The sequence below is a fragment of the Mytilus edulis genome, chromosome 13 (assembly GCF_963676685.1).
Source record: "Mytilus edulis chromosome 13, xbMytEdul2.2, whole genome shotgun sequence".
NCBI lineage: Eukaryota > Metazoa > Mollusca > Bivalvia > Mytilida > Mytilidae > Mytilus > Mytilus edulis.
In genome coordinates this window covers 64820207-64843503 of record NC_092356.1, presented here as the reverse complement: position 1 = coordinate 64843503, position 23297 = coordinate 64820207, and the positions used below count along the sequence as shown (strand labels likewise).

General features: G+C 31.1%; 1 protein-coding gene across 1 annotated transcript in view; it reads left to right on the top strand.

Moving 5' to 3' along the window:
• The window catches only part of LOC139502233 (neuroglobin-like), a 34395-nt gene extending 15453 nt beyond the window's left edge, over positions 1-18942 (top strand). The window contains exons 2-3 of the mRNA XM_071291666.1: positions 12848-13073; positions 16946-18942. Of these exons, the coding sequence (XP_071147767.1) occupies positions 12848-13073; positions 16946-17095 (376 nt within the window). The 3' untranslated portion in view covers positions 17096-18942. The remainder of the gene's footprint in view (positions 1-12847; positions 13074-16945) is intronic.
• Positions 18943-23297: the final 4355 nt, after the last annotated feature.

Genomic DNA, 23297 nt, shown 5'->3' with positions numbered 1-23297 from the left:
AGAGGAGAACAACGACACAACAGAAAGACAACATTAAAATGTAACACTCACAGAATCGAACTATAATATAACAATGGCCATTTTTCTGACTTTGTACAGGACATTTTAAGAAAATAAATTCTTAAAATGGTTGGTTGAACTTGTTTTGTGTCATGCTAAACCACCCGTTTTTAATGTTCTCATTATATTTATCGCTCGGTCAAAAATTATCACGAATGTAATGCCTCCCATGTTAAAACTACAATAAAGTATAGCTTGAATCAATTATTTCGATTCTGATTTGGACAACTAAGGTACTTTCTATGTCCGATGTGTATAAGGGTATAGCGATTGTATAGGCTCTTCCATGAACCTCCCTTATTTTTGGTAAAGTAGACAACAGCTTGCACTGTGATGTTTCAGAGAGAGGAGTTTTACAACAGCCAGCATGAACGGTTGTCGTCTCTAGGTCAATTGACAAATATGTCAATTTCGGAATGCAACACATTACAGTCATAATAAATGAACTAGTAACACCATTTTCATCATTTAAGAGTTTGGAAGTGTTTTAAGTTAATGAAATATATTAAATGCATGCCAATTTGATAAAAATTCATTACTCTGCAGTAGTCAATATATGCATGTGCAAAACAAAATTTTTGGATTTAGAGCATGGGTTATTTCATAAGGCGAAAGAAGCACGTCATATTAGAATGTTAAATGTAACATTAAAATGACAACATTACACGACAGCACTAAAACAGGAATAAAAGTAATATACATAATAATATTTACTGAACAGATTGATTTCCAATCGGCCATGTCAAATCACCAACATGAATATATAAAAGATTTTACCGTAACGAATAAAAAATAAAAAATTAAGAATGAATGGATTGAAAACACAGATCTGGAAATGAAACTTTTCGCCGATAAAAAAAAATAGTAAGATGCGTAAACTTAATGTGTTTAATCTGCAATGATGATGATTGTGATTGTTGGTGTTTTTACGCCTTTTTTTAAGCGTCACCTTTGGGCTATTTCATGACGTCCAGGTTTTATTGGTGGAGGAAGCCGGATTTCCTGGAGAAAACCACCAACCTTTGATAGGAAAACTGACAATCCTAGTCAATTAAGATGGGAGATCTAGATCTGCAATGAAGTTTCCTATTGTATTATGTGACCTACCGAATATGACCATTTAAATATAAGCAACACGACGTGTGCCAAACGTGGAGCAGGATCTGCTTAACCTTCCGGAGCACCTTCAACCACCTCCAATTTTTTGTGGGGTTCGTGTTGCTTAGTCTTTCTATGTTGTGTCTTCTGTACTATTATTTGTCTGTTTGTCTTTTTTTTTTATTTGTAGCAATGGGGTTGGCTGTTTGTTTTCAATCTATGTGTTTGAATGTCCCTTTGGTATCTTTCACCACTCTTAAACGTGTATCATCTGCATTGGTGATGTAATTGTGATTGTTGGTAATTTCAACGCAAGTGTTCATCGCCGCTTTTGGCCTCTTTCGTGGCAGTCAGGTTTTATTGTTGAGGAATCCGGAGTGCTCGGAGAAAACCACCCATATTTGGTGCGAAAACTGACAACTCTAGTCAATTAAGATTGGAGATTTGCAATGAAGTTTCCCATTATGTTATTAACTTTTCTGTCACTAACTGTATTTAATCTTAAATGATAATGATAATGTTTATTTGGCCTTTTAAACCTTTTTGATTCGAGCGTCACTGATGAGTCTTTCGTACGCGTCTGGCGAAAATAAAAATTGTTTAACTAATATCTTAAACGTTCAAAACATTTCGTATATGGTTTCATAAAGCAGCTTGACAAATTAAACTACATTTTATGATACCTGTACGCTATAGAGTATTATACAAAAGCAAATTTTGAGTTTGGAATTATCCATTTAACTTATTTTGTAGTTAAAAGTCACAACACTTAAAGCTTAGACTATCGCATAAAGGTACCTGTCTGTATTACAACTCCAGTTTCCGGTGCATGTCAAAACATGGAGGGAAACAAAATAGTCCATTTTTTTCTGAATTTTTTTCTGGACTCAATTTTTTCTGTTTGATTATAGGTTTATGATGAATTGAAACATATATATAGATTTAAAAAAAAAAATTGCATCTTTTTGGGGATATCAACCCAGGAAAGTGGAGGGATACCATGTTTACTGGAAGTGGTGCGGCCTAGTAAAAACAGCAAACAGAAAGTAGAAAACAAATGTTTTGACTTCAGGGTTACGTAACTTTTTATTCTTCGTGGCATGACCCACTTTTTTTTCAATTAAATCACAATTTCACATTAGAACATACATGATATGAACATGAATTTTATTTTCTATGTAGCATTTTTTATTTTTTTATTTTCAAAGATCAGCTGTTTAGCATGTAAGTCTATGGAGCAGTCAATTACAAGACTGCAACTTTATAAAGGTGCTTACGAATGAGAAAGATAACATTTTGTTCATTAATGTTTTCTTCTTTGGAATATCTTCCAAAATATTATAAAAAAGTATAACAAACAAGAATAATCAACATTTTTTTCAAGGTAAATATTATTCCAAACTTGATATTTATAACGTTTATTAGTCAAAATATAATATTATCTTTTCAAAGCATCTAACATCTTCATCAAACTAAGTGATTTCGATTTCGTTATCGATACCGTTGATAATGTTAATACAACATCCTCTTATTCTTTTTTTTCTAATTGATAAATCATCTATAAAATCTTATATAACATGACAAATGTTTAAGATAGTGTTGAAAGATGTAATTTTATAGCAGCCGTAGCACCGAGCACAACATGTATTCTTAACTGATGCACTTAGGGTAATATAAACATAGTTGGTATCGCAAGTGGAAGTTTAATGAATCAAACGATGGCTGTTTTAAAACAAAGTGAATATTATTACGTCTAAGTTCATAAACATCAGAACAAAGTTTAGTTTCATTTAAAAGGGTGTGTTCAAAGAAAAATTTTATTTTTATACTGAAAACATCTTTGGTTGAGTTAACAGACACATAATGACATAAGTGCAATTTTTTCAGTAGATCATACGAATTATTTCGCACGTTCGCACCAAAATTTCTGGGAAATTACATTTTCAAAATTTGATACCATCCAAAACCCATGTCAGTGCCTTAAGAATCTCTACAAATGGTCGTCCAGTTGAATAATGTTTGAAATTTGGTTTTGTTTTGCATAGCAAACATGGCTGGTTCAAGGTTTTTTTTTATTTATCATCTGCAGTTTTTTTTTTATCATCGATATGAAAAAACGATATGTCTTGCCATTTGGAAAAACCGACAATTTGTTAGCAACTCATCTCCCACCTAAAAAAATCAAATAAAAAAGTCATTTGTAAAAATAATCGAATAATTGCCACAACAATTATATAAATACCTTCAAATAACGATCATTGTATTTAATTTGTTATTGCCTGTGCCTCTGTTTTCCTGATAATGATCTCAAACAGTAGACATAATTGACTTAAATCTACTTAAAGAACATTTAAATATTAAAATTACATTTATGTATCTTCAAACTTATATCATTGTTGTAAGGGACAAATGTGAAAATTGACAAACATACAGGAAAATTAGTAAAGTATGATAGGTAAGTTTGAAAAAGATGATTGGTGATATACAAATGGCTTTTAATAGATATATTTTAATTCTTTTGTCAGATTGTTGTCATTTCCCCTACGGCATTTGCCGTAAAGTAATATTAGACACGTTTTCGTGTAAAACACACACTGAATGATCTGTTTTTATTGTAATCAAATAAAAGGAGTTGCAGAAATAGAAAACAAATATCCCTATTTCCCTTAACATTAATAACTTTCTATTGCATAAGTTGTGATCAGTTAATGAACAGTGTTTACACAGTTGTGTTAAAAAGTAATATTTATATGTTACCGCAAATCTTCATTTGTTTTGTTTTTGGATCCTTCTACGATTGATTAATACATATAGAAATATAAAAAACAAAGATAACTTAAATTTATAACATGACCAAAAAAAGCGCATGTTATTCTATTAGAAAAAATCCACATGACACCTCCAATAATTTATCAGTTCACAATTATTCAATCTGTACGATTTTCTGTTTTCACATTACATGTGGAGAGTTTCTAATAACTTAGTTATTTGTTTTGCCAGATAATTTGTTTTCCAATGACCAATTTCTATGAAATATGTTTTTCTTCAAACTAGATTCGCAGTATAATCAAGACATATTTTTTTCGATCAAGATTAGACATTAAGGTTGCTATTTTCTGTACAGCTTAATTCATATCGCGGATTGATTTATAAAATCTACTTATTGTTACAATACAACGACTGTGATACAAACTGTCATATTCACTCTTAGGGTATAATAATGTTATGGTTTATCTAGTACGGCTAACATTTTCAGACAATAAGAGAACTAAAGTGATGACATATTAAATCCATGACGCCAATTACGATCATTGCTAATTGTTCGCTACCAATAATAATATACATTGAATGCAAAAGTACACCACTTGGCTTTTTTAAAAACAAATACATTACGTGAACATGTTGCCTGTTTGATTAAAACGATTTGATGCATGTGTTACTATCATTTTCTATGAGAGGAAAAAGCTAATATGAAATAAAAGACTAGTTGACCTTGCATTGGAACAATAGAACTGCAGTTGTTTTCGATACTATAAAGCAATATTGCATACCTTTATATAGGAAAAAGAAAATAAGTAAACCCGCTTTCTCGCCCGAGCAAAACATCAATCGAAAAAAATCGATACAACCAAATGCAACAGTTATTGATATCGATGTTTTTTCGTTTCTCTTTTAATTGACATAAATATCATTGTTTTTCATGTTTGACTTGTTTTACACTAGTCATGGTTTCGGGCCTTTTATAGCTTGCAACTATGTGTGAGCCAAGGTTCTGTTGTGAAGGCCGTGCTTATTTAATGGTTTACTTTTTACAAATTGTGACTTGGATGGAGATTTGTCTCATTGGCACTCATACCACAACTTCTTATATCAATACATAGTTTGAATTTGTATTTGCTACAATGATACATTAAAATAGTTGTAGCTGACTTAAATATTACATTTTGTTTTTGTGAATAAAATCGTGTAGCTTTCAATAATTATTCAATTCACAGTAATTCCCTAAATGCAGTCCTCTCAATTAAAATTCTTCTGGAGATATATTTTATTTGTTGACCAATTTCTTTGAAATCTATTTTGATTTAACCTAGATTTCAAAGAATTACCAATCACATTTTGTTAATCAAGATAACACCCTGTAGATTCTAAACTATAGTATTGCAAACTGTCATATTGACACTGGGATTGTAATGATGTTATGGTCGATTGAGTACTGTTAACATCATCGGACTTCGACAGTAGTTATATGAAGGTTGTGATGATATATTCAACAAATGATGATAATTACGAACATTGCTATTTGCAGCCTACCAATACAAAAGGTTCACAAATGGGCATCTATGAAATACATAACGTGACTCTTGTTGGTTGTTTGATTGAAAAGATTAGAGAATGAAATCAACAGACTGAAAATGAATGTCTTGTCAGTGTTCAAACATTTGATTATTTTATGTTCGGGATATACCAGAATAGTTCTATTTCTGTTTACGGTTCAATATTGGGTAAGAATTGATAAGCCTTTTTATCACCTCACGTTTTTTGTGTGGCAGGTGTGGCTCACTATGGTTTGTTATCTCTTCTGTTTTGTCTATCTGTCGATTTTTTTCTTTTTTGTTTTACATGACATTGTCAGTTTGTTTTCGACTTTGTTAAGTATTTGTTGCCTCTCGTTTATAGATTTTTAGGATTGTCGACAACTTTTAAACATTTGCATTTCATTTTATTGAAGTAAACATAATGCCTTTGAAATTGTTGCACTTTACAATAATTACTCTATGTAATCTTAACAATACATTGGCTGAGTTTCTAATACAACAGTAATTTCATACGCAAGATAGTTTGTTTTTCTTTGATTAAATTATTTGAAACATTTATTGCTTTAAATCTAGATTTCAAAGACTAATCAAGCCGGTCCAGATAACACAGTCTAGATTTCTATTTGTTCGTGACACTTTAATCATATTACGAACTGATTTTAGTTAATACATGTATTCTTACAAACATCGAACAAATAACAAACTGTCATTTTCAGATTTAGAATGTAATAGTACTACGGGTTCTCTAGTACTGTTAACGTATTAAATCACGTAAACTTGAAAACATTAGAATGCAGTCAGTATACCTGTATATACGAATAATATTGAACTGTTTTGTTAACAAACTAGATATTTAAAGTGCCTATTTCAGGAGCAATCTTCAAGGTTTATTAAAATAAGTAGAAAAAATATTTCCAGAAGTAAAAATTACCGGGTCATGATCATAATTTACTTTTAAATTTTTGATTTGAGCGTCACTGATGACTCTTTCGTAGATGAAAAGCGCGTCTGGCGTTTTACGTACACAGTTTAAATCCTGGTGACAAGTTCCTTAAAAATATTGAAAATCACAGAAATATGAACTTGTTGATAATATACAACTATCGAATGTACAAGGAAACCTTAACATGATTAAAGATGTGGGTATCACCAGCCCAGTAGCCAGTACTAAGGTACTGGCAGGTACTGGCATGAAAATACGGATTTTTTGTGTTATTAAAATTTGCTGTTACAAAATGATTTCATATTGAAAATTTGTTCAAAGATCACATCCGATGATGCGGCAGCATGAATTACAAAGAATATCGTTCTCTTGTCAAGCCTTAGGTAATTTTTTATGTGTGTAGTTATTTAAATGTGGTACTATATCAAATCAGACAACATTCTAATAGATTTGCTTCTCACATAAACAAAATTGAAAATTAAAACCTATATCTAAAAAGGGAGGAAAAAGGAACTTCAAACTGTATGGGTGACCTATATTTATTAATGTCTGTGTCATTTGGTCTCTTGTGTAGAGTTGTCTCATTGGCAATCATACCACATCTTCTTTTTTTGTATATTCAATTAGGTTTCAACTGACAGCACAATGTAATTTAAGACTTTTGTTGTTTGAAAACAATGTTCTAAGATTGTCGTAAAATATGTAAAATATGCCGATCAAGCATCAAGGCCCGTCAATATATTTTCAATAAAATGCTGATTAGTTATTATGTTATTAATGAAAGCTCTCGCGTATTCGCATCATATCAAAGACATATAGAAGGCTTATATTATATTTCTCACTTAAATTATTGTTATTCCAACGTCTTTTATTATATATCGTGCCGTCATTGATTATGATTCAAATTGTTTTTGCATTGTACGTGTTATTAATCTCGAATGGATCATATTTAGGTTAATCTTTTTCAAAGTTGTCACAACGGTCAACTAAATCATGTTGGCGTCATAAACAATTGTAGAAAATAAACTCATCATAGATACCAGGACTAAATGTTTTATATACGCCAGACGCGCGTTTCGTCTACAAAAGACTCATCAGTGACGATCGAATCCAAAAAAGTTAAAAATGCCAAATAAAGTACGAAGTTGAAGAGCATTGAGAAAAGATTGCTTGAAGTTAATTATTAAGAAGAATCTTTGTTTAATTAGCTTCCTTTTAAGATTTCTAGTAATGTGTTTTCTACAGACAACTGCAACTTGATTAATACAACAGTAATGATGCAAACTGTCATATTCTTTTTTGAGGCGTAATAAAGTTATGGTTTATCTAGTACGGTTAACATTTTCAGAGTTCGAGAGAACGAAAGTGATGACAAATTAAATTCATGACGCCAATTACGATCATTGCCAATTGTTCGCTACCAATAATAATATACATTAAATGCAAAAGTACACAACTTGACTTCTTTAAAAACAAAAACATTACGTGAACATGTTGCCTGTTTGATTTAAACAGAATTTTCAGATTTAGAGTGTTATAGTACTGAGGCCCCTCATGGGGGGTCCTAGTAATCACATAATCACCATTTTTTTGCCAATATAATCACATAATCATTAAATATTTGCTTATCTTTAGTAATCAAATAATCATAAACTAAAAATACAGTCCTAGGTAATCAAATAATCATGAAATATTTGGCTTAATAATCAAATAATCATTAAAAAAACGGCCAGGTAATCACATTATCAAAAACCCCATGAGGGCCCTCAGTACTACGGGGTCGCTAGTACTACTAACGTATTGAACCACGTAAACTTGAAAACATTAAAATGCAGTCAGTATACCTGTATACACGATTAATGTTGAACCGTATTGTTAACAAAATAGATATCAAAAGTGCCTTTTTTCAGGAGAAATCTTCAATGTTTATTAAAATAAGTAGAAAAAACATTTCTGGAAGTTAAAATTACCGGGTCATGGTCATAATTTACTTTTCTAATTCTTGATTCGAACGTTTTTTTATAGATGAAACGCGGGTCTGGCGTACAAAGCTTTAATCTTGGTGTCTTTCATAAGTTCATTAAAAGTTTGAAATTCACCAAAATATGAAGATGTTGATAATATACAACTATCAAATGTAGAAAAAACCTTAACATGATTAAAGATGTGGGTGCTATATTACACTGATTCAAAATATCTAAAATCGTTCGCATCTCTTTTAAAAGTATACATGCTACTTTTTTTAAACTATAATAATAAGAATAGCCGACGAACATGTGTGAAAAGAATTTTCTAAATCATGACATAACGATCAGAAATCAGAAAAAATTATATGCACAGATCATCTAGAAAATAGGAGGAATAAAGAATTATGAGTCGAAGAGAAACAAAAACAAAAACAGAGAAAAACAGCTGTCCACTATACTCACCTCACATAAATATCAACTTATCAACCAATAATCTAAATATGTCTTTTGTGATAATTATTTTAGAGTAAGGAACAGCAGATTCTGCTTCACTATAACTAATGATTTCATGTTGAAAATTTGTTCGAAGATCACAACCGATGATGCGGCAGCATGAATAACAAAGAATATCGTTCTCTTGTCAAGTCTTAGGTATTTTTTTTATGTGTGCAGTTATTTAAATGTGGTACTATATCAAATCAGACAAAATTCTAATAGAATTGCTTTCCACATAAACAAAATTGAAAATTAAAACCTATATATAAAAAGGGAGGAAAAAGGAACTTCAAACTGTATGGGTGATCTATACTTATTAATTTCTGTGTCATTTGGTCTCATTGACAATCATACCACATCTTCTTTTTTGGTATATTCAATTAGGTTTTAACAGACAGCACAATGTAATTTAATACTTTTGTTGTTTGAAAACAATGTTCTAAAATTGTCGTAAAATATGTAAAATATGCTGATCAAGCATCATAGCCCGTCAATATATTTTCAATAAAATGCTGATTAGTTATTATGTTATTAATGAAAGCTCTCGCGTATTCGCATCATATCAAAGACATATAGAAGGCTTATATTATATTTCTCACTTAAATTATTGTTATTCCAACGTCTTTTATTATAAATCGTGCTGTCATTGATTATGATTCAAATTGTTTTTGCATTGTACGTGTTATTAATCTCGAATGGATCATATTTAGGATAATCTTTTTCAAAGTTGTCACAACGGTCAACTAAATCATGTTGGCGTCATAAACAATTGTAGAAAATAAACTCATCATAGATACCAGGACTAAATTTTGTATATACGCCAGACGCGCGTTTCGTCTACAAAAGACTCATCAGTGACGCTCAAATCCAAAAAAGTTAAAAATGCCAAATAAAGTACGAAGTTGAAGAGCATTGAGAAAATATTGCTTGAAGTTAATTATTAAGAAGAATCTTTGTTTAACAAGCTTCTTTCTAAGATTTCTAGTAATGTGTTTTCTACAGACAACTGTAACTTGATTAAAATTATGATAGGTTTATAACAAAACAATTTTTGAATAAAAAAGATAGCACAAAAATGAACCAACGAAGTCCATTGAACAACTCATCCTTCTCCTTTGCATGGGATATGTCCTTTTTGTCATGGTTAAGTGACTGTTTAAAAAAAGGTAGAGTGTTTTTATCATTTAACATTCTGATGCGTTATAAGAACCAGATCAGTACTTTTTTAAATGTTTTTCCCTAGTAATGTAATTTTTATGATGCTTGTTATGTTTTATAGGATTCAGAGTAATGCTAAGCTGCAATGAGTGCATTTTTATTCTATTAAATACCAATAATGACAAATAAAACGATATCTGTGTGCTAATGAAAAAAAACACTGCAGTGTAAAATGATGTTAGAATATTTTTCTGTGTCGAGCAAATTATCTTGCCCAACTTTCTGTAATTTTATAAGATTGTTATGTTTGACACTTGACGATAATCGAACATCAAACAACAAATACAGCCAACACATACATCGAATGAATAAACAACTAATAAATATCTTCCAGAAGAATGAGCATATTGTTTTAAACAACCAAAATGCTTGAAGAATACAGATTTATTCGTTCTAATGGCATTACTCTGATAATGTCAGACTTGATAAAGATGTAGCAATTAGTTAACAATATTTTTTTCAAAAAGTAAATATACCTTGAAAATGGACAAAAAATCATCGCCAGGTGAACAACATAGTGATCTATGTCCACATTAAAAAATCAATGTATAATCTTTATCCCGCTACAACTAATATAAATAAAGGCAACATTAGTATACCGCTGGTCGAAACTCATCAATCGATTAAGAAAAAGAAAAACACAACATTAAATAGTTATCAAAGGTACCAGGATTAAAATTTAGCACGCCAGACGCGCGTTTCGTCTACATAAGACTCATCAGTGACGATCATATCAAAATATTTATAAAGCCAAACAAGTACAAAGTTGAAGAGCATTGAGGATCCAAAATTCCAAAAGGTTGTGTCAAATACGGCTAAGGTAATCTATGCCTGGAATAAGAAAATCCTTAGTTTTTCGAAAAATTTAATGTTTTGTAAACAGGAAATTTATAAATAAAATGACCACATTATTGATATTCATGTCAACACAGAAGTGTTGACTACTGGGCCGGTGATTCCCTCGGGGACGAAACGTCCACCAGCAGTCGCATCGACCCAGTGGTGTAAATAGTTATCAAAGGTATCAGAATTATTATTAAGTACGCCAGAAGCGCGTTTCGTCTACATAAGACTCATCAGTGACGATCATATCAAAATATTTATAAAGCCAAACAAGTACAAAGTTGAAGAGCATTGAGGATCCAAAATTCCAAAAGGTTGTGTCAAATACGGCTAAGGTAATCTATGCCTGGAATAAGAAAATCCTTAGTTTTTCGAAAAATTTAATGTTTTGTAAACAGGAAATTTATAAATAAAATGACCACATTATTGATATTCATGTCAACACAGAAGTGTTGACTACTGGGCTGGTGATTCTCTCGGGGACGAAACGTCCACCAGCAGTCGCATCGACCCAGTGGTGTAAATAGTTATCAAAGGTATCAGAATTATTATTAAGTACGCCAGACGCGTGTTTCGTCTACTAAACACTTATCAGTGACGCTCATATTAAAATATTTATAAAGCCAAACAAGTTCAAAGTTGAAGAGCATTGAGGATCCAAAAATTCCAAAAAGTTGTGCCAAATACGGCTAAGGTAATCTATGCCTGGAATAAGAAAATCCTTAGTTTTTCGAAAAATTCAATGTTTTGTAAACAGGAAATTTATAAAAAAATTACCACATTATTGATATTCATGTCAACACCGAAGTGCTGACTACTGAGCTGGTGATACCCTCGGGGACGAAACGTTCACCAGCAGTGGCATCGACCTAGTGGTGTAAATAGTTTTCAAAGGTACCAGGATTATAATTTAGTATACCAGACACGCGTTTCGTCTATATAAGACTCACCAGTTATATTCACAGAAACAAACTATAATATAACAATGGCCATTTTCCTGACTTGATACAAGATATATTAAAAAAAATATTGTGGTTTTAACCTGATTTTCCGGCATGCCAAAGCTTCCGCTTTTATGGCAATGTTAAATATAACATTAAAATGACAACATTACATGACAGGACTACAATACAAATAAATGGGAGAACATATAGGACAGAAAAACAGAGAAACACACGAATAATAGCTAACAAAAGGTACCAGGATGTATATGTTCTACTTATTTATTTAGTGCTTAAAGTTTGTCTGTCAACAATCCAATTGATTAACATGTTAGCTAATTCATCATTAAAAACGTTAATGTAGTGTGAGAAACACGGAGAAAAATGTGATTTACATCATTTGATTATCAAAAGTTGAACATTATTGTTAAAAAATACTCAATGTACAATATTGTGAAACATACATTGTACTTACTTGATAAAGTCATTAAATCATGATGTCCTCAGTAAGACTTTTACAGAGGAGTTTCTAGTTAGTAAGTTGATATTGAATACACTATATATATTCTTGACATTCACTTTATGTGACAGACTAATTAGGTGTGTTGTTTCAAAAGTCTCACTGAAATTGACCCAGGTGATATATATCATATAAGGTTGCTTCCCGTCAATTAAGGGTTATCTTTTCGGAAAATATAAACATTGTCATAAATATAATAGTTTGTTGATGTGAGAGTATTGTCAATAATACATTGAGTTACCAGAGACCTTTCTGTAGGGTTGAGAATAAATTTAGGACATTAAACGGCCTTCAGCAATGAACACATCATAAACTGTAATGAGATATATAAGAGGAACACATTTTTTTCTTTTAAGAACAATAGTAATAGAGTATGATGATATATTTTGTATGCATAAATCATTTTACTAATAAATCGTTATAAATCTGTTGATTCTCTTTAACAGATTATTTGATAGCCACCCAGAAGTACAAGATGCATTCCTTCCTTTTCAACAGCTCAGCAAAAAAGATATGGAACAAAGTGCAATATTACGATCGCATGCTTTACGTGTGATGGGAACTGTCGATAAATGCATATCACGTTTAGATACACCTGATAAATTCAAAGAATTAATGACCAATCTAGGCCAACGACACCTTAATTACAATGTAAACGAAGAATTTATAGAGGTAGGTTCATTAGTGTATAGTTACGGTATATAATCTCAGACAAACACAGATTAAGCGGGCAAATAAATATAAATTCTTCGGTAAACAGATATATAAAATCCTAATGTGTAATTCTGATCAACATTTGGCAGTTGTTTATTGTAATGGGTAATGACATCAAACATAAAACATTTGCAAAAGTTACAATTAGAGGCTGAGGAACATTCAATTTTAAACCAGAATTTACGCCTCACTCACTTAAATATACATCTACTCGTCAGACGTCATGAAGCGATGTATACTTGTTTTATCAATTAAATGACAGAATAGAATTTAGTTATAATCCCCAAAAATGATAGGGAAAAAATACAGTATGATAAATATTATCAGGTTAAACAATATTAAAATTTGCAAACTCAATTTGTATGTTAGACGTAATAACCACAAAGAAGATTCATATCTCTGATATTCATATATTAGCCCCATTTAATTTGATATTAGTAAAGATTGAGTAACATTTAATCCCTACAAACATGACAAAGACTGGTAGAAAACAAAACAAAAATCCCAACTGTAACCAGTTTCTTTTCTTTTAGTGACACCCATGGTACTCTTTATCTTTTGTTAAACTGGTAGATTAGTATAGAGAAGTGGGTTGATACATATCCCTCGACTTACCGATCAACATACTATATCTTCTTTCGTATATATAAGTTAAGCCTGCCAATTGATATTTTATTTTATCGTGTGTTTTTCTATGTGGTGATGTTATGCTATTGTTTCAGAAAAAGGGAGAAGGTTTGGATCCATTAAAACGTTTAATCCCGCTGCAAATGTTTGCACCTGTCCTACAACAGAAATTTAAAACAGCTATTGATCACCGTACGGCCTTCAACAATGAGCAAGGCCTATACCTCATAGTCAGCTACAAAAGGACATATGGACCTTTAAATGTTTTACGCTTTTGTTATGTATAGCTAAATACCAACGTTTAATTGTCAAATTGCCGAAGTAAACGCCATGATTTCTATAGCAATAGTCTTCGCTATGGGATGATCTTATACGTCTAGCATATTTGATTTTTTTTTAGTTTGTTATAAAAAATCCTGTAAATTACAGAGTAGTATAAGATAAATACAGATTTATCTGTGATTGATATAATGTATATCTCGATTATAATTTCTACCTTCACAAATATTCAACCTGTTTGAAATATTTCTTTCAACACAAACTCACCATCAATATAAATAATATATTATGGTTAAACACCTGCTTTCTAATTTAATTAAAGCCTTTCTATGGATGATACCATACAGTTTACATTATATGAAAAACTAAAACTGTAAGTTTTGATGAAGTCGTGTACTTAAATTCAACGACGCACCTGTCTTCTGATCATTAGACGTTAATTTAAAACATAAATACCTAATAGATATAGGAAGATGTGGTGTGAGCGAGGGTGTGAGTGCCAATGAGACAACTCTCCATCCAAATAACAATTTGTTTTTAATTAAGAAAACGATATAATTGGTCTACGTCAAAGACAAATATACTGATCCTGTTATTTTAAGATTGTCAACAAGATTGGATTTTTATCACGATATAAAACCAGGTATGATGAAGTTCTCTTCCTTGTTTATATTTTTTGTAATTTTCCGCCAACCTAATGGCTTATATCTAAAATTCTAATATGACATGCTTCTTTCGCTTTGTAAACAACACCGTGATAACATTCTTGATATATATCTTTACTTAGCGATATACATAATAATGGGTGTAATAGCATACCTCCTACGTAAATCCACATGCATCTGAACCTATTGATAAACGCTATGTCGATTTTATTATTTAAAAAATTGCAGTTTAAAAGAAAATACTTCATAACTTCTGTTCTTATTCAGATGCGTAACAAAAAGAATTAATGTACATGAGCTTAAAGATATAGAATAAAAATAAAGTGCCGCGAAAGTCGATTAATGCTTTTGGCGCATTTAAGTCATTTCAAAACATGACGTAATACACATATGAACGCTTAAGCTGAAGTTTTTTTCCTTTACGTAAACCATCGAAATTCTTTTTGTATTGCTTTAAAATGAATTTTTGAGGTAGGGTTTGTTTTATTTTCTATTCTATTGCATTATTCGCATATTAACTGATTTCAGCGGGTTCTTAGTTACGGAATGTCAACTTTGGCTTTGACGGTTGCTTACGACAATAACATATAAAAAACAAATTGTGAATCTTGGGTTTGAGAATTAAAACAATTAAACATATGTTTTCTAGCGGTTATTTACGAAATAAGTCATTCAAGCTTTATTATATTGTTTTATCTTTATCTAATAGGGAATAAAAAGAACAGCCACAAATACGGCATACACACCCTCGTTTCGGGTTTTTTATTAACGTATTTGTCCTATTAGAATCAAAATTTTCATGCAAGCCATAGATTTTTTGTAAATTTACAAATGACCAGCACCGTGATATTCGTTGATTTTATCCCTCGCTAACGTTCAGAATGATATTCGAGTATCATGGCCCAGGCCATGTGTACATTGCCAACAAATATACGGCGTCCATGAATATTTCTAAAAAAAACCACAAAAAAAAACCAAACGGACCAATACTTTTTTCATGATTTAAAATTTTGTTATTTATTTATTTTCAATCTGTAACAGTCTTTTAAGACGCTTGCTGTTTTGAAACAGTAGCAAACATTCTTAACTCACCATTTTCTTCTACGGCAAGTTCATGTTTTATGTCAGGAATATGACATAAATAGTCGAGAGTTCCATTTTATTCATCTTTAATGAACTTTCTCTTTTATAATGTATTTTGGAGTTCGGTAGATTTGTTTTTACTTCTGTTAAGCATAGACAAATAGCGTAAACAATATCCCGATAAAGTAATCTTAAAGAATACATCAAAACAACGAAGAAAATGTATTCATTAGAATGCCTATACCGATTTTTAAAATATTTTCGATCGAAATATTGGTTTATGAGCTCAAAGCATAAACTGTGCGTTTAAATTCTTATCACAAAATGCGTTCATTCATATTGAAAGTTGAAGTTCACCTTTGAGGGCGGCAACCAAAATGCCTATCGCTCATTTACACAGATATGTCATTGTTAATACAAATTAAACGATTTCAATAATTTAGGAGGGCGTCTTTTAACATGTTAACCATATACGAAGAAAAGCATGATGAATGCAAGATAGCCAATTACATGTCAAGACTTTTCCTTTATTGATTATGCTTCAGAAAAAAATCTAAAAATTAACATGAGCATGGTACTACAAAATATGGTGTATTATAAACGTTTCGATCAAAATCAAGAAGATGCAAAAACCACGTTTGCTTACACAGCAGTCTAAAGAAATGGTATTCATAACAATACCACTGATTTCATAGGAATTAGGTTTTGTTGTCGTGTTTCTAAATATCAAATCTTGCATTCTTTTTGAATTTGAAGTTGTTTGTAAAAATGATATACAATGTTGAACACTCAAACCAGAATTTCGTTTTTGGTGGTAAAATGACAAGATAAAGATCGGAAATCGGTGTCAGTAGAAAAATAAATATTACAAAAATAACAAACTCCAAGGGAAATTTAGAACGGAAAGTCTTAATGTAGAAAATGGGGGATTAAATCTGGTTTTATAGCTAGTTAAACCTCTCACTTGTTTGACAGTCGTATTGATTTCCATATGGTTTAATCAATTTAGAGAAAAGTTTAACTTACATTTAATCGGTTTTTTAATTGTGAGTTTGTTCTCATAGTAGTAATAGCAACAAGTTGTAGTTAAATATGTTGGTTGATATATACATACACGGGTAAGTTAGTGCAAGCTATATGTTAAATTACCGTTGAATTTCTTTTTTTTAATTCTAGATGGTAGGCCAACAGTTTTTATATGCTATACAGCCACACCTAGAGGATATATGGTCAGAGGAGGTACAAGTTGCCTGGTCACAGCTTTTCAAGTATATGACATATTACATGAGACAGGGCCTCCGTGGTTCAACGACGATTCAGTATTAAGAATGCATTACTTTAAAATGTGTTATTGATAAATATGCAGCAATGATAATTCCAGTGTATGAGGATTATTACGAATACGAACAATACATAGATAAAAGCAAAATGGACTGCTACAATATACAATGTACCCATGCTTGTTTTGAAATGTAATATTTACAATTTCAAAATGGGTTTTCCTGAATCAAAATGTAGTTGCCGTTATATTGTATCATGACAAAAAAAACCATGTATATATTAGTGATATTTAAGGGTTATCAGGGATGGTGGCATGTTCTAGTAAATGCATTTGATCAAATTGTACATTTCACCCAAATTCAAATGATGTAGAACCAAGCAAGCCATACTTAAGACTGAGCAACACGAACCCCTAAATGATACCTCATTACTACTCCATGACGATATCAATTTATACATTAGTTGTATATTATGAAAATATATGTTTCATGCCATTGAAGTAAAATCATTTCACTATCATCAATCAACGAAAGCGCAAGTGTCCTTATTTGTTAAACATCAAGTGAAACAAAATATATGCACTGTACTATTAGAGTTTGTTCCAACCCTAATTGTTAAGTGTTGTTTTTGTGAAAAATCTATTAAAATTATTAAACTGAACGGATTTTTTTTATGATTTTTCATTTGAAGAAATTGTTAAAAATGTTGTTTTTTCTATTCTTATCATTTTGGTCGTTTTACACATTATTGATTTATTTGGGAATTTTGTTTTAAAACCGTTTAGTTATATTCATGTATAACCTTTTCTCTTGTTATTTGTGTTAAACTAATCCATATGTTGAGTACAATGATATGCGTTAAGTAAAAATGGATTATCTTCATGTGTAACAACGTATTCGACATTTACTTTCAAATAAAGATTGTCTAAGCAGTTTTATTGGTACGACATCAGTACCAGTGCGCTTTTTATAATTTACTCGACAGAACAATTTCAGTATTGTACTTTGAGAATGATTTATGGTGATCAGGTTATTATATATCTAAACCTGTTAATGATGGTCCTAAAGAGGTGACAAACAATGATGGAAAGCTTTAAATGAATAATATGTAATTTTGGTTATTTTAAGAATTAAAAAGTGATTACACAGTGATAGAAAAAAATAAGAAATCAAGCTTACATAAATGTCTCTCGTGTACTCCTTTATGTATACATTCATGACATTATCATACAACCCAACAACTGACGACAACTTGTTTTGCCATTTTTGTTTGATTCAATAATTAGAAGGTCAAGTACAGAGGTATACACCAACAATGATTTTGAAACCAATCATGTTATACAACGTTACATATTTTAAGAAATAAAATAATGGTACATGCATTTTCTTTCTAGAAAAGACGACATGAAGAAACTAGCAATATAAAAAAATAGTTAAAAACATAAATGTCCAATCGACATAGTGGTTAAATAAAAAAAGATTTGAAAATGGGATATGATTATTTCCATTTTGCGTTCTTCAAAAACTGATTTATAAATTAAAAACGGACAAATTGACAATCTTTTATGACGGACACTGAATACACACATGTTAGAATATAACCATCACCCAACACTTTTTAAAACGTGTCACGTATGTTTTAACACAGTGTGCTATTCTTAAAACCTTGCTACAAAAGTTAGATTTTTGAGAGCACCAAGGATTTTTTTTAACCTTAACTAGAGTAGTTAGAAACCTCTGTTTGAAATTAAAACATCACTGTTCATTCGATATACTATATGTATAAAGTTCATAATTTGACTCATTTTTATAAACCGACATACGAATTTGTATTTCATGTTATTATTTATTGTACGATGAATATTTGTAACAAAATAAATATCTTTAATACCATGAATTTATTATATGTGACAAGAGATCGGTTTTCGTAGTGATAAAATGGAATTGAAAATAGAAGAAATAAATTGAATTAGGACGAAAAGAAAAATGAAAAGACATTACGAGTAAAACAAAACCACAAAAAACAATTCACACGATACTTAACTGGACAATACAGGAAATACCCTACATATCTTACATAAACAAAACACTAATGTGATCTCAGGTCCATCTTACGGTACCGGTGAAGGAGTTCCTACTAAACACATGAGACCCGTCGGGGTGTTAATGTCAACATATAATCCAGCTGTTAGTTTGTGATATCATAAAAGATGACAAGAAGAAGGGATTGTGATTCACACCTCACGGAACAAATCCGAACATGATATTTCGAATCATACGGAGGAGACCATCTTCAAATGTATATCAACAATTTGAGCATCTAATGAAACAAACCAGAATCAGCAATGAGATAAAAAAAATAATAATCAAGAAGTAACCAATTTTAAGACTTAGGGAAAAAATCATTACACCTACTTAAATGTTTTATTCTGATTGAAATGTATTGGAATATATAGTTATCAAAAGTACCAGGATTATAATTTAGTACGCCAGACGCGCGTTTCGTCTACATAAGACTCATCAGTGACGCTCATATCAAAACATTTATAAAGCCAAACAATTACAAAGTTGAAACTCCAAATTGAAACACCGATTTAACATTTGTCCACATGTAATCAAAGTCAATGCGGATATGCATGCTCGTTATTTCTCTGATAAATCAAACAATCTTTCATTATCAGCATTAGCAAACAAACAAATATATTTCCGAAGCACAGAAGATAACCTCCTACATAGTTTTTTTGTGTGAATTGTTTTTCATTTGTCATTTTGGGGCATTTTATAGCTGACTATGCAGTATGTGCTTTGCTCATTGTTGAAGGCCGTACGGTGACATATAGTTGTTAATTTCTGTGTCAATTTGTCTCTTATGGTGATTTGTCTCATTGGCAATCATAACACACCATTTTTTTATATTGTCGTATAAGAATTAAAAAAACACAATAGGTAAATAAAAACACCATTTACATCGATTTTATTGCTAAGCACCTACTACCTTCATGATACATATTATTTTGTCCAAGCAGAGCAATCAGAACATTTTCCCACTAAAAACGAAAAGAAACATATTAATCCTGAATTGTTTTAAAAATCCCCATAAAAATCATCAACGTAGATACGCGTAATTTTTTTAAGAGAAGGGATACAACATATTTTGAAAAATTTAAATAAAAATAAAAAATAAGCACATTAGGATTTTATAAAAAAAAACTCTCTGCAATTGGATTTAAAAATCTTGATTTCCAATATATTTGTAACATTTGGAAGACGTCAATTTCATTAAACAAACGGCATTTCTGTGAGATCCAACTGTTCTCTTATATTCTGATGAGTCAAATTTTAAACAAGAGATTTTTTGGAATAATGACAAAAGCTAGCATTATCCTTTAACTTTACGTTATTGGATATATGAAGATGTGGTATGAGTGCCAATGAGACAACTCTCCATCCAAATAACAATTTATAAAAGTAAACCATTATAGGTCAATGTACGGCATTTAACACGGAGCCTCGGCTCACACCGAACAACAAGCTATAAAGGTCCCCAAAATTACTAGACGTGTAACACCATATAAACGGGAAAACCAACGGTCTAATCTTTAAAAAAAAAAACGAGAAACGAGAAACACGTATAAATTACATAAACAAACTACAACTACTGTACATCAGATTCCTGTACACCAGATTTCATTGACATGCAAATGATATTTTGTCACTTGTTGACTTTACTGAGAGTATTTATCCTATTGACTTGAAATGAAAAAAAACACGGACTCAGTTTAATATACCGCATATCTTTGCTAATATATAGAATAAACAATGCAGGTCGGTTGAGAACAAAAATTGACGACAAAGAGATGATAACAGCTTCCCAATTGATGATTTTCTTTTATTTCTGTGCAGCAACATTCCAACAGTCCCTGTATATGGAGATCAAATATCTCCCAGTTAATACAATATTCAAGAAGTTCGCTTTTCTGTCATTATTTTTGTCATTTAGAGTTTCTTCTCACAAAGATACACTTCAAGCAAAAATTTAAAGTATTGAAGATAAAAATCGTTATCTCAACAAATTTACAGGCGCTTTCTAGAGCAGGGTACCCATTTGAAAAATATTTTAACACGATGCTCGTCAAATGTGAGGCAGAATCTGTTCACAATTTAGGAGCACATGTGATCACCCTTGCATTTTGTTAGGTTCGTTTTTCTCAGTCGTGAGTTTTCTATTTTGTGTGTTTTTATACTGTAGTCCTCGGTCCTTCATATAAAAGCCTTAGAAATTTGATATTGAGATTGTTTTTGTTTTGTTTTTATTATGGCCTATCACTTTGTTTTTGACTATGATAATTTATTTGATTAATCTCGCTGTTGTTCTCCTATATATTCTTATGAAGCAAATTGTATCTTAAATCTCTCTTTTTTATCATATTCTGGCTTGATAATATCATGTTATGTATGTATACAATTAGTTAATTTAGAAAACACATGGATTTTTTGCTTCCTAAAATTATCACATTGCTATAGTGTTAATTTTGTATTTCGCTGTAAACAATATATATATTATATGTATGGGCGTTGTCAGTCAAGGCTTGAATGAAATGATAAGAATTGTCCCAGTCATGGTCACGTTTATAATATAAACATTTATCAGTTAGTTTGAAAAATGGAATTAAGTGTACCATCTGGTATGGTAAAATTTGATTAATTCATAGGTTACAATCACTGTAGCAAATAAACTCATCATAAATACCGGAATAATAATTTGATTCTTATATATCAAACGGATGGAAATACCATTCGCTAACACAAAAACTGTCATATTCCCAATGTTCAAAGGCCAATGTAAAGCCACTTCTAGATATATTTGTTGAAAGAAACAGAAATAAAACCAATGTTTGATCTGTCAAAGTAATGATAATTATTATATGAAAAGAAAATTATTTACATTTATATTTGTATAACTCATCTAATAGAGTTCTACACTCACAACATGTTCAGTCAGCCTGACGTTCACCGGTAAGTGTCAATAATACGATTTAATTCGTATCAATTTACTTCGAGAATTAAATTTTACACAGACTGATTTTTTCTCTTCTTGTAATTGTTTTCATATCATGTAAAAGTTGGATTTCAATTAGCAAATCATCTGTACAGGAAAAAAAAAGAAACCACGGTCCCAAACCAAACAAAAACAAAACAGAACGTGTCAATGTGATATGAAAACAAAACAATGTCTGAAAATGAACCCCGTTTTGTACAAGATCTACACACTCAACTGTGTGTTGTATATGTTGGCGCACAAGGTAATATTCAACTTCAGGATTACGTCTCAACCATATCCAGACACAGTAGTGTAACGTATAACCGAACAGGATGATGTTTTACTCTTACCAGCTGAGAAGCAATGAATTTCATTTGGGATAATGGCGCTATTTAGTTTTGCGTTGAGTGAGGTAGCTGCACAGTTACATTAGAAAGAATAATTAAAAGTAACATTCTTTTTTCTTTCTTGTAATCAATAAAACTTCATTTTTGTGTCATGTATGTGCATATATATAGGAACGGCATTCACCATTGGTTAGAATGTCAACAGTTAAGTAATGCAATACAATATCCATGAGGCATAGCCATGGCACAAATTTGCATTTATTTGATAGAAAATATTGCAAGAAGGGAATAAAAATATAATCTAAAGCTGAATTTCGGTCTAATTGAACGACACTTTTTCTGAAACCATTGATATTTATTTATCAAGAGATCGAGTTAAAATCATATGCATTTTACCTCATTTTACTACAAATTTCAGACCAATGTAAATGTTTAAAACATTCAAATACTTTCTGATAATAACCGGAATGGATGTGAAATTACGGACAAAAGGAAAAGGACTCGATAAAAGAGGGACGAAAGATACCAGAGGGAGAGTCAAACTCAGAGGTAGAAAATGAACTGACAACGCCATGGCTAAAAATTAAAAGACAAATAGACAAATAATAGTACAGAAGACACAACATAGAACACTACAGCATTGATAAAGCAACACGAACCCAACCAAAAAACTTGTGGTGAGATCCGGTGCTCCGGAAGGGTAAGCAGATCCTGCTTCACATGTGGCACCCGTCGTGTTGCTTATGTTATTGCAAATCCGGTAAATAGTCTAATTGGGTAGGTCAGTCTCGTGAAAAGGAAAATTTGTAGTTTATACGACATAAGAAACATATCCGATGCCATCTGTGAAACGGTTATTC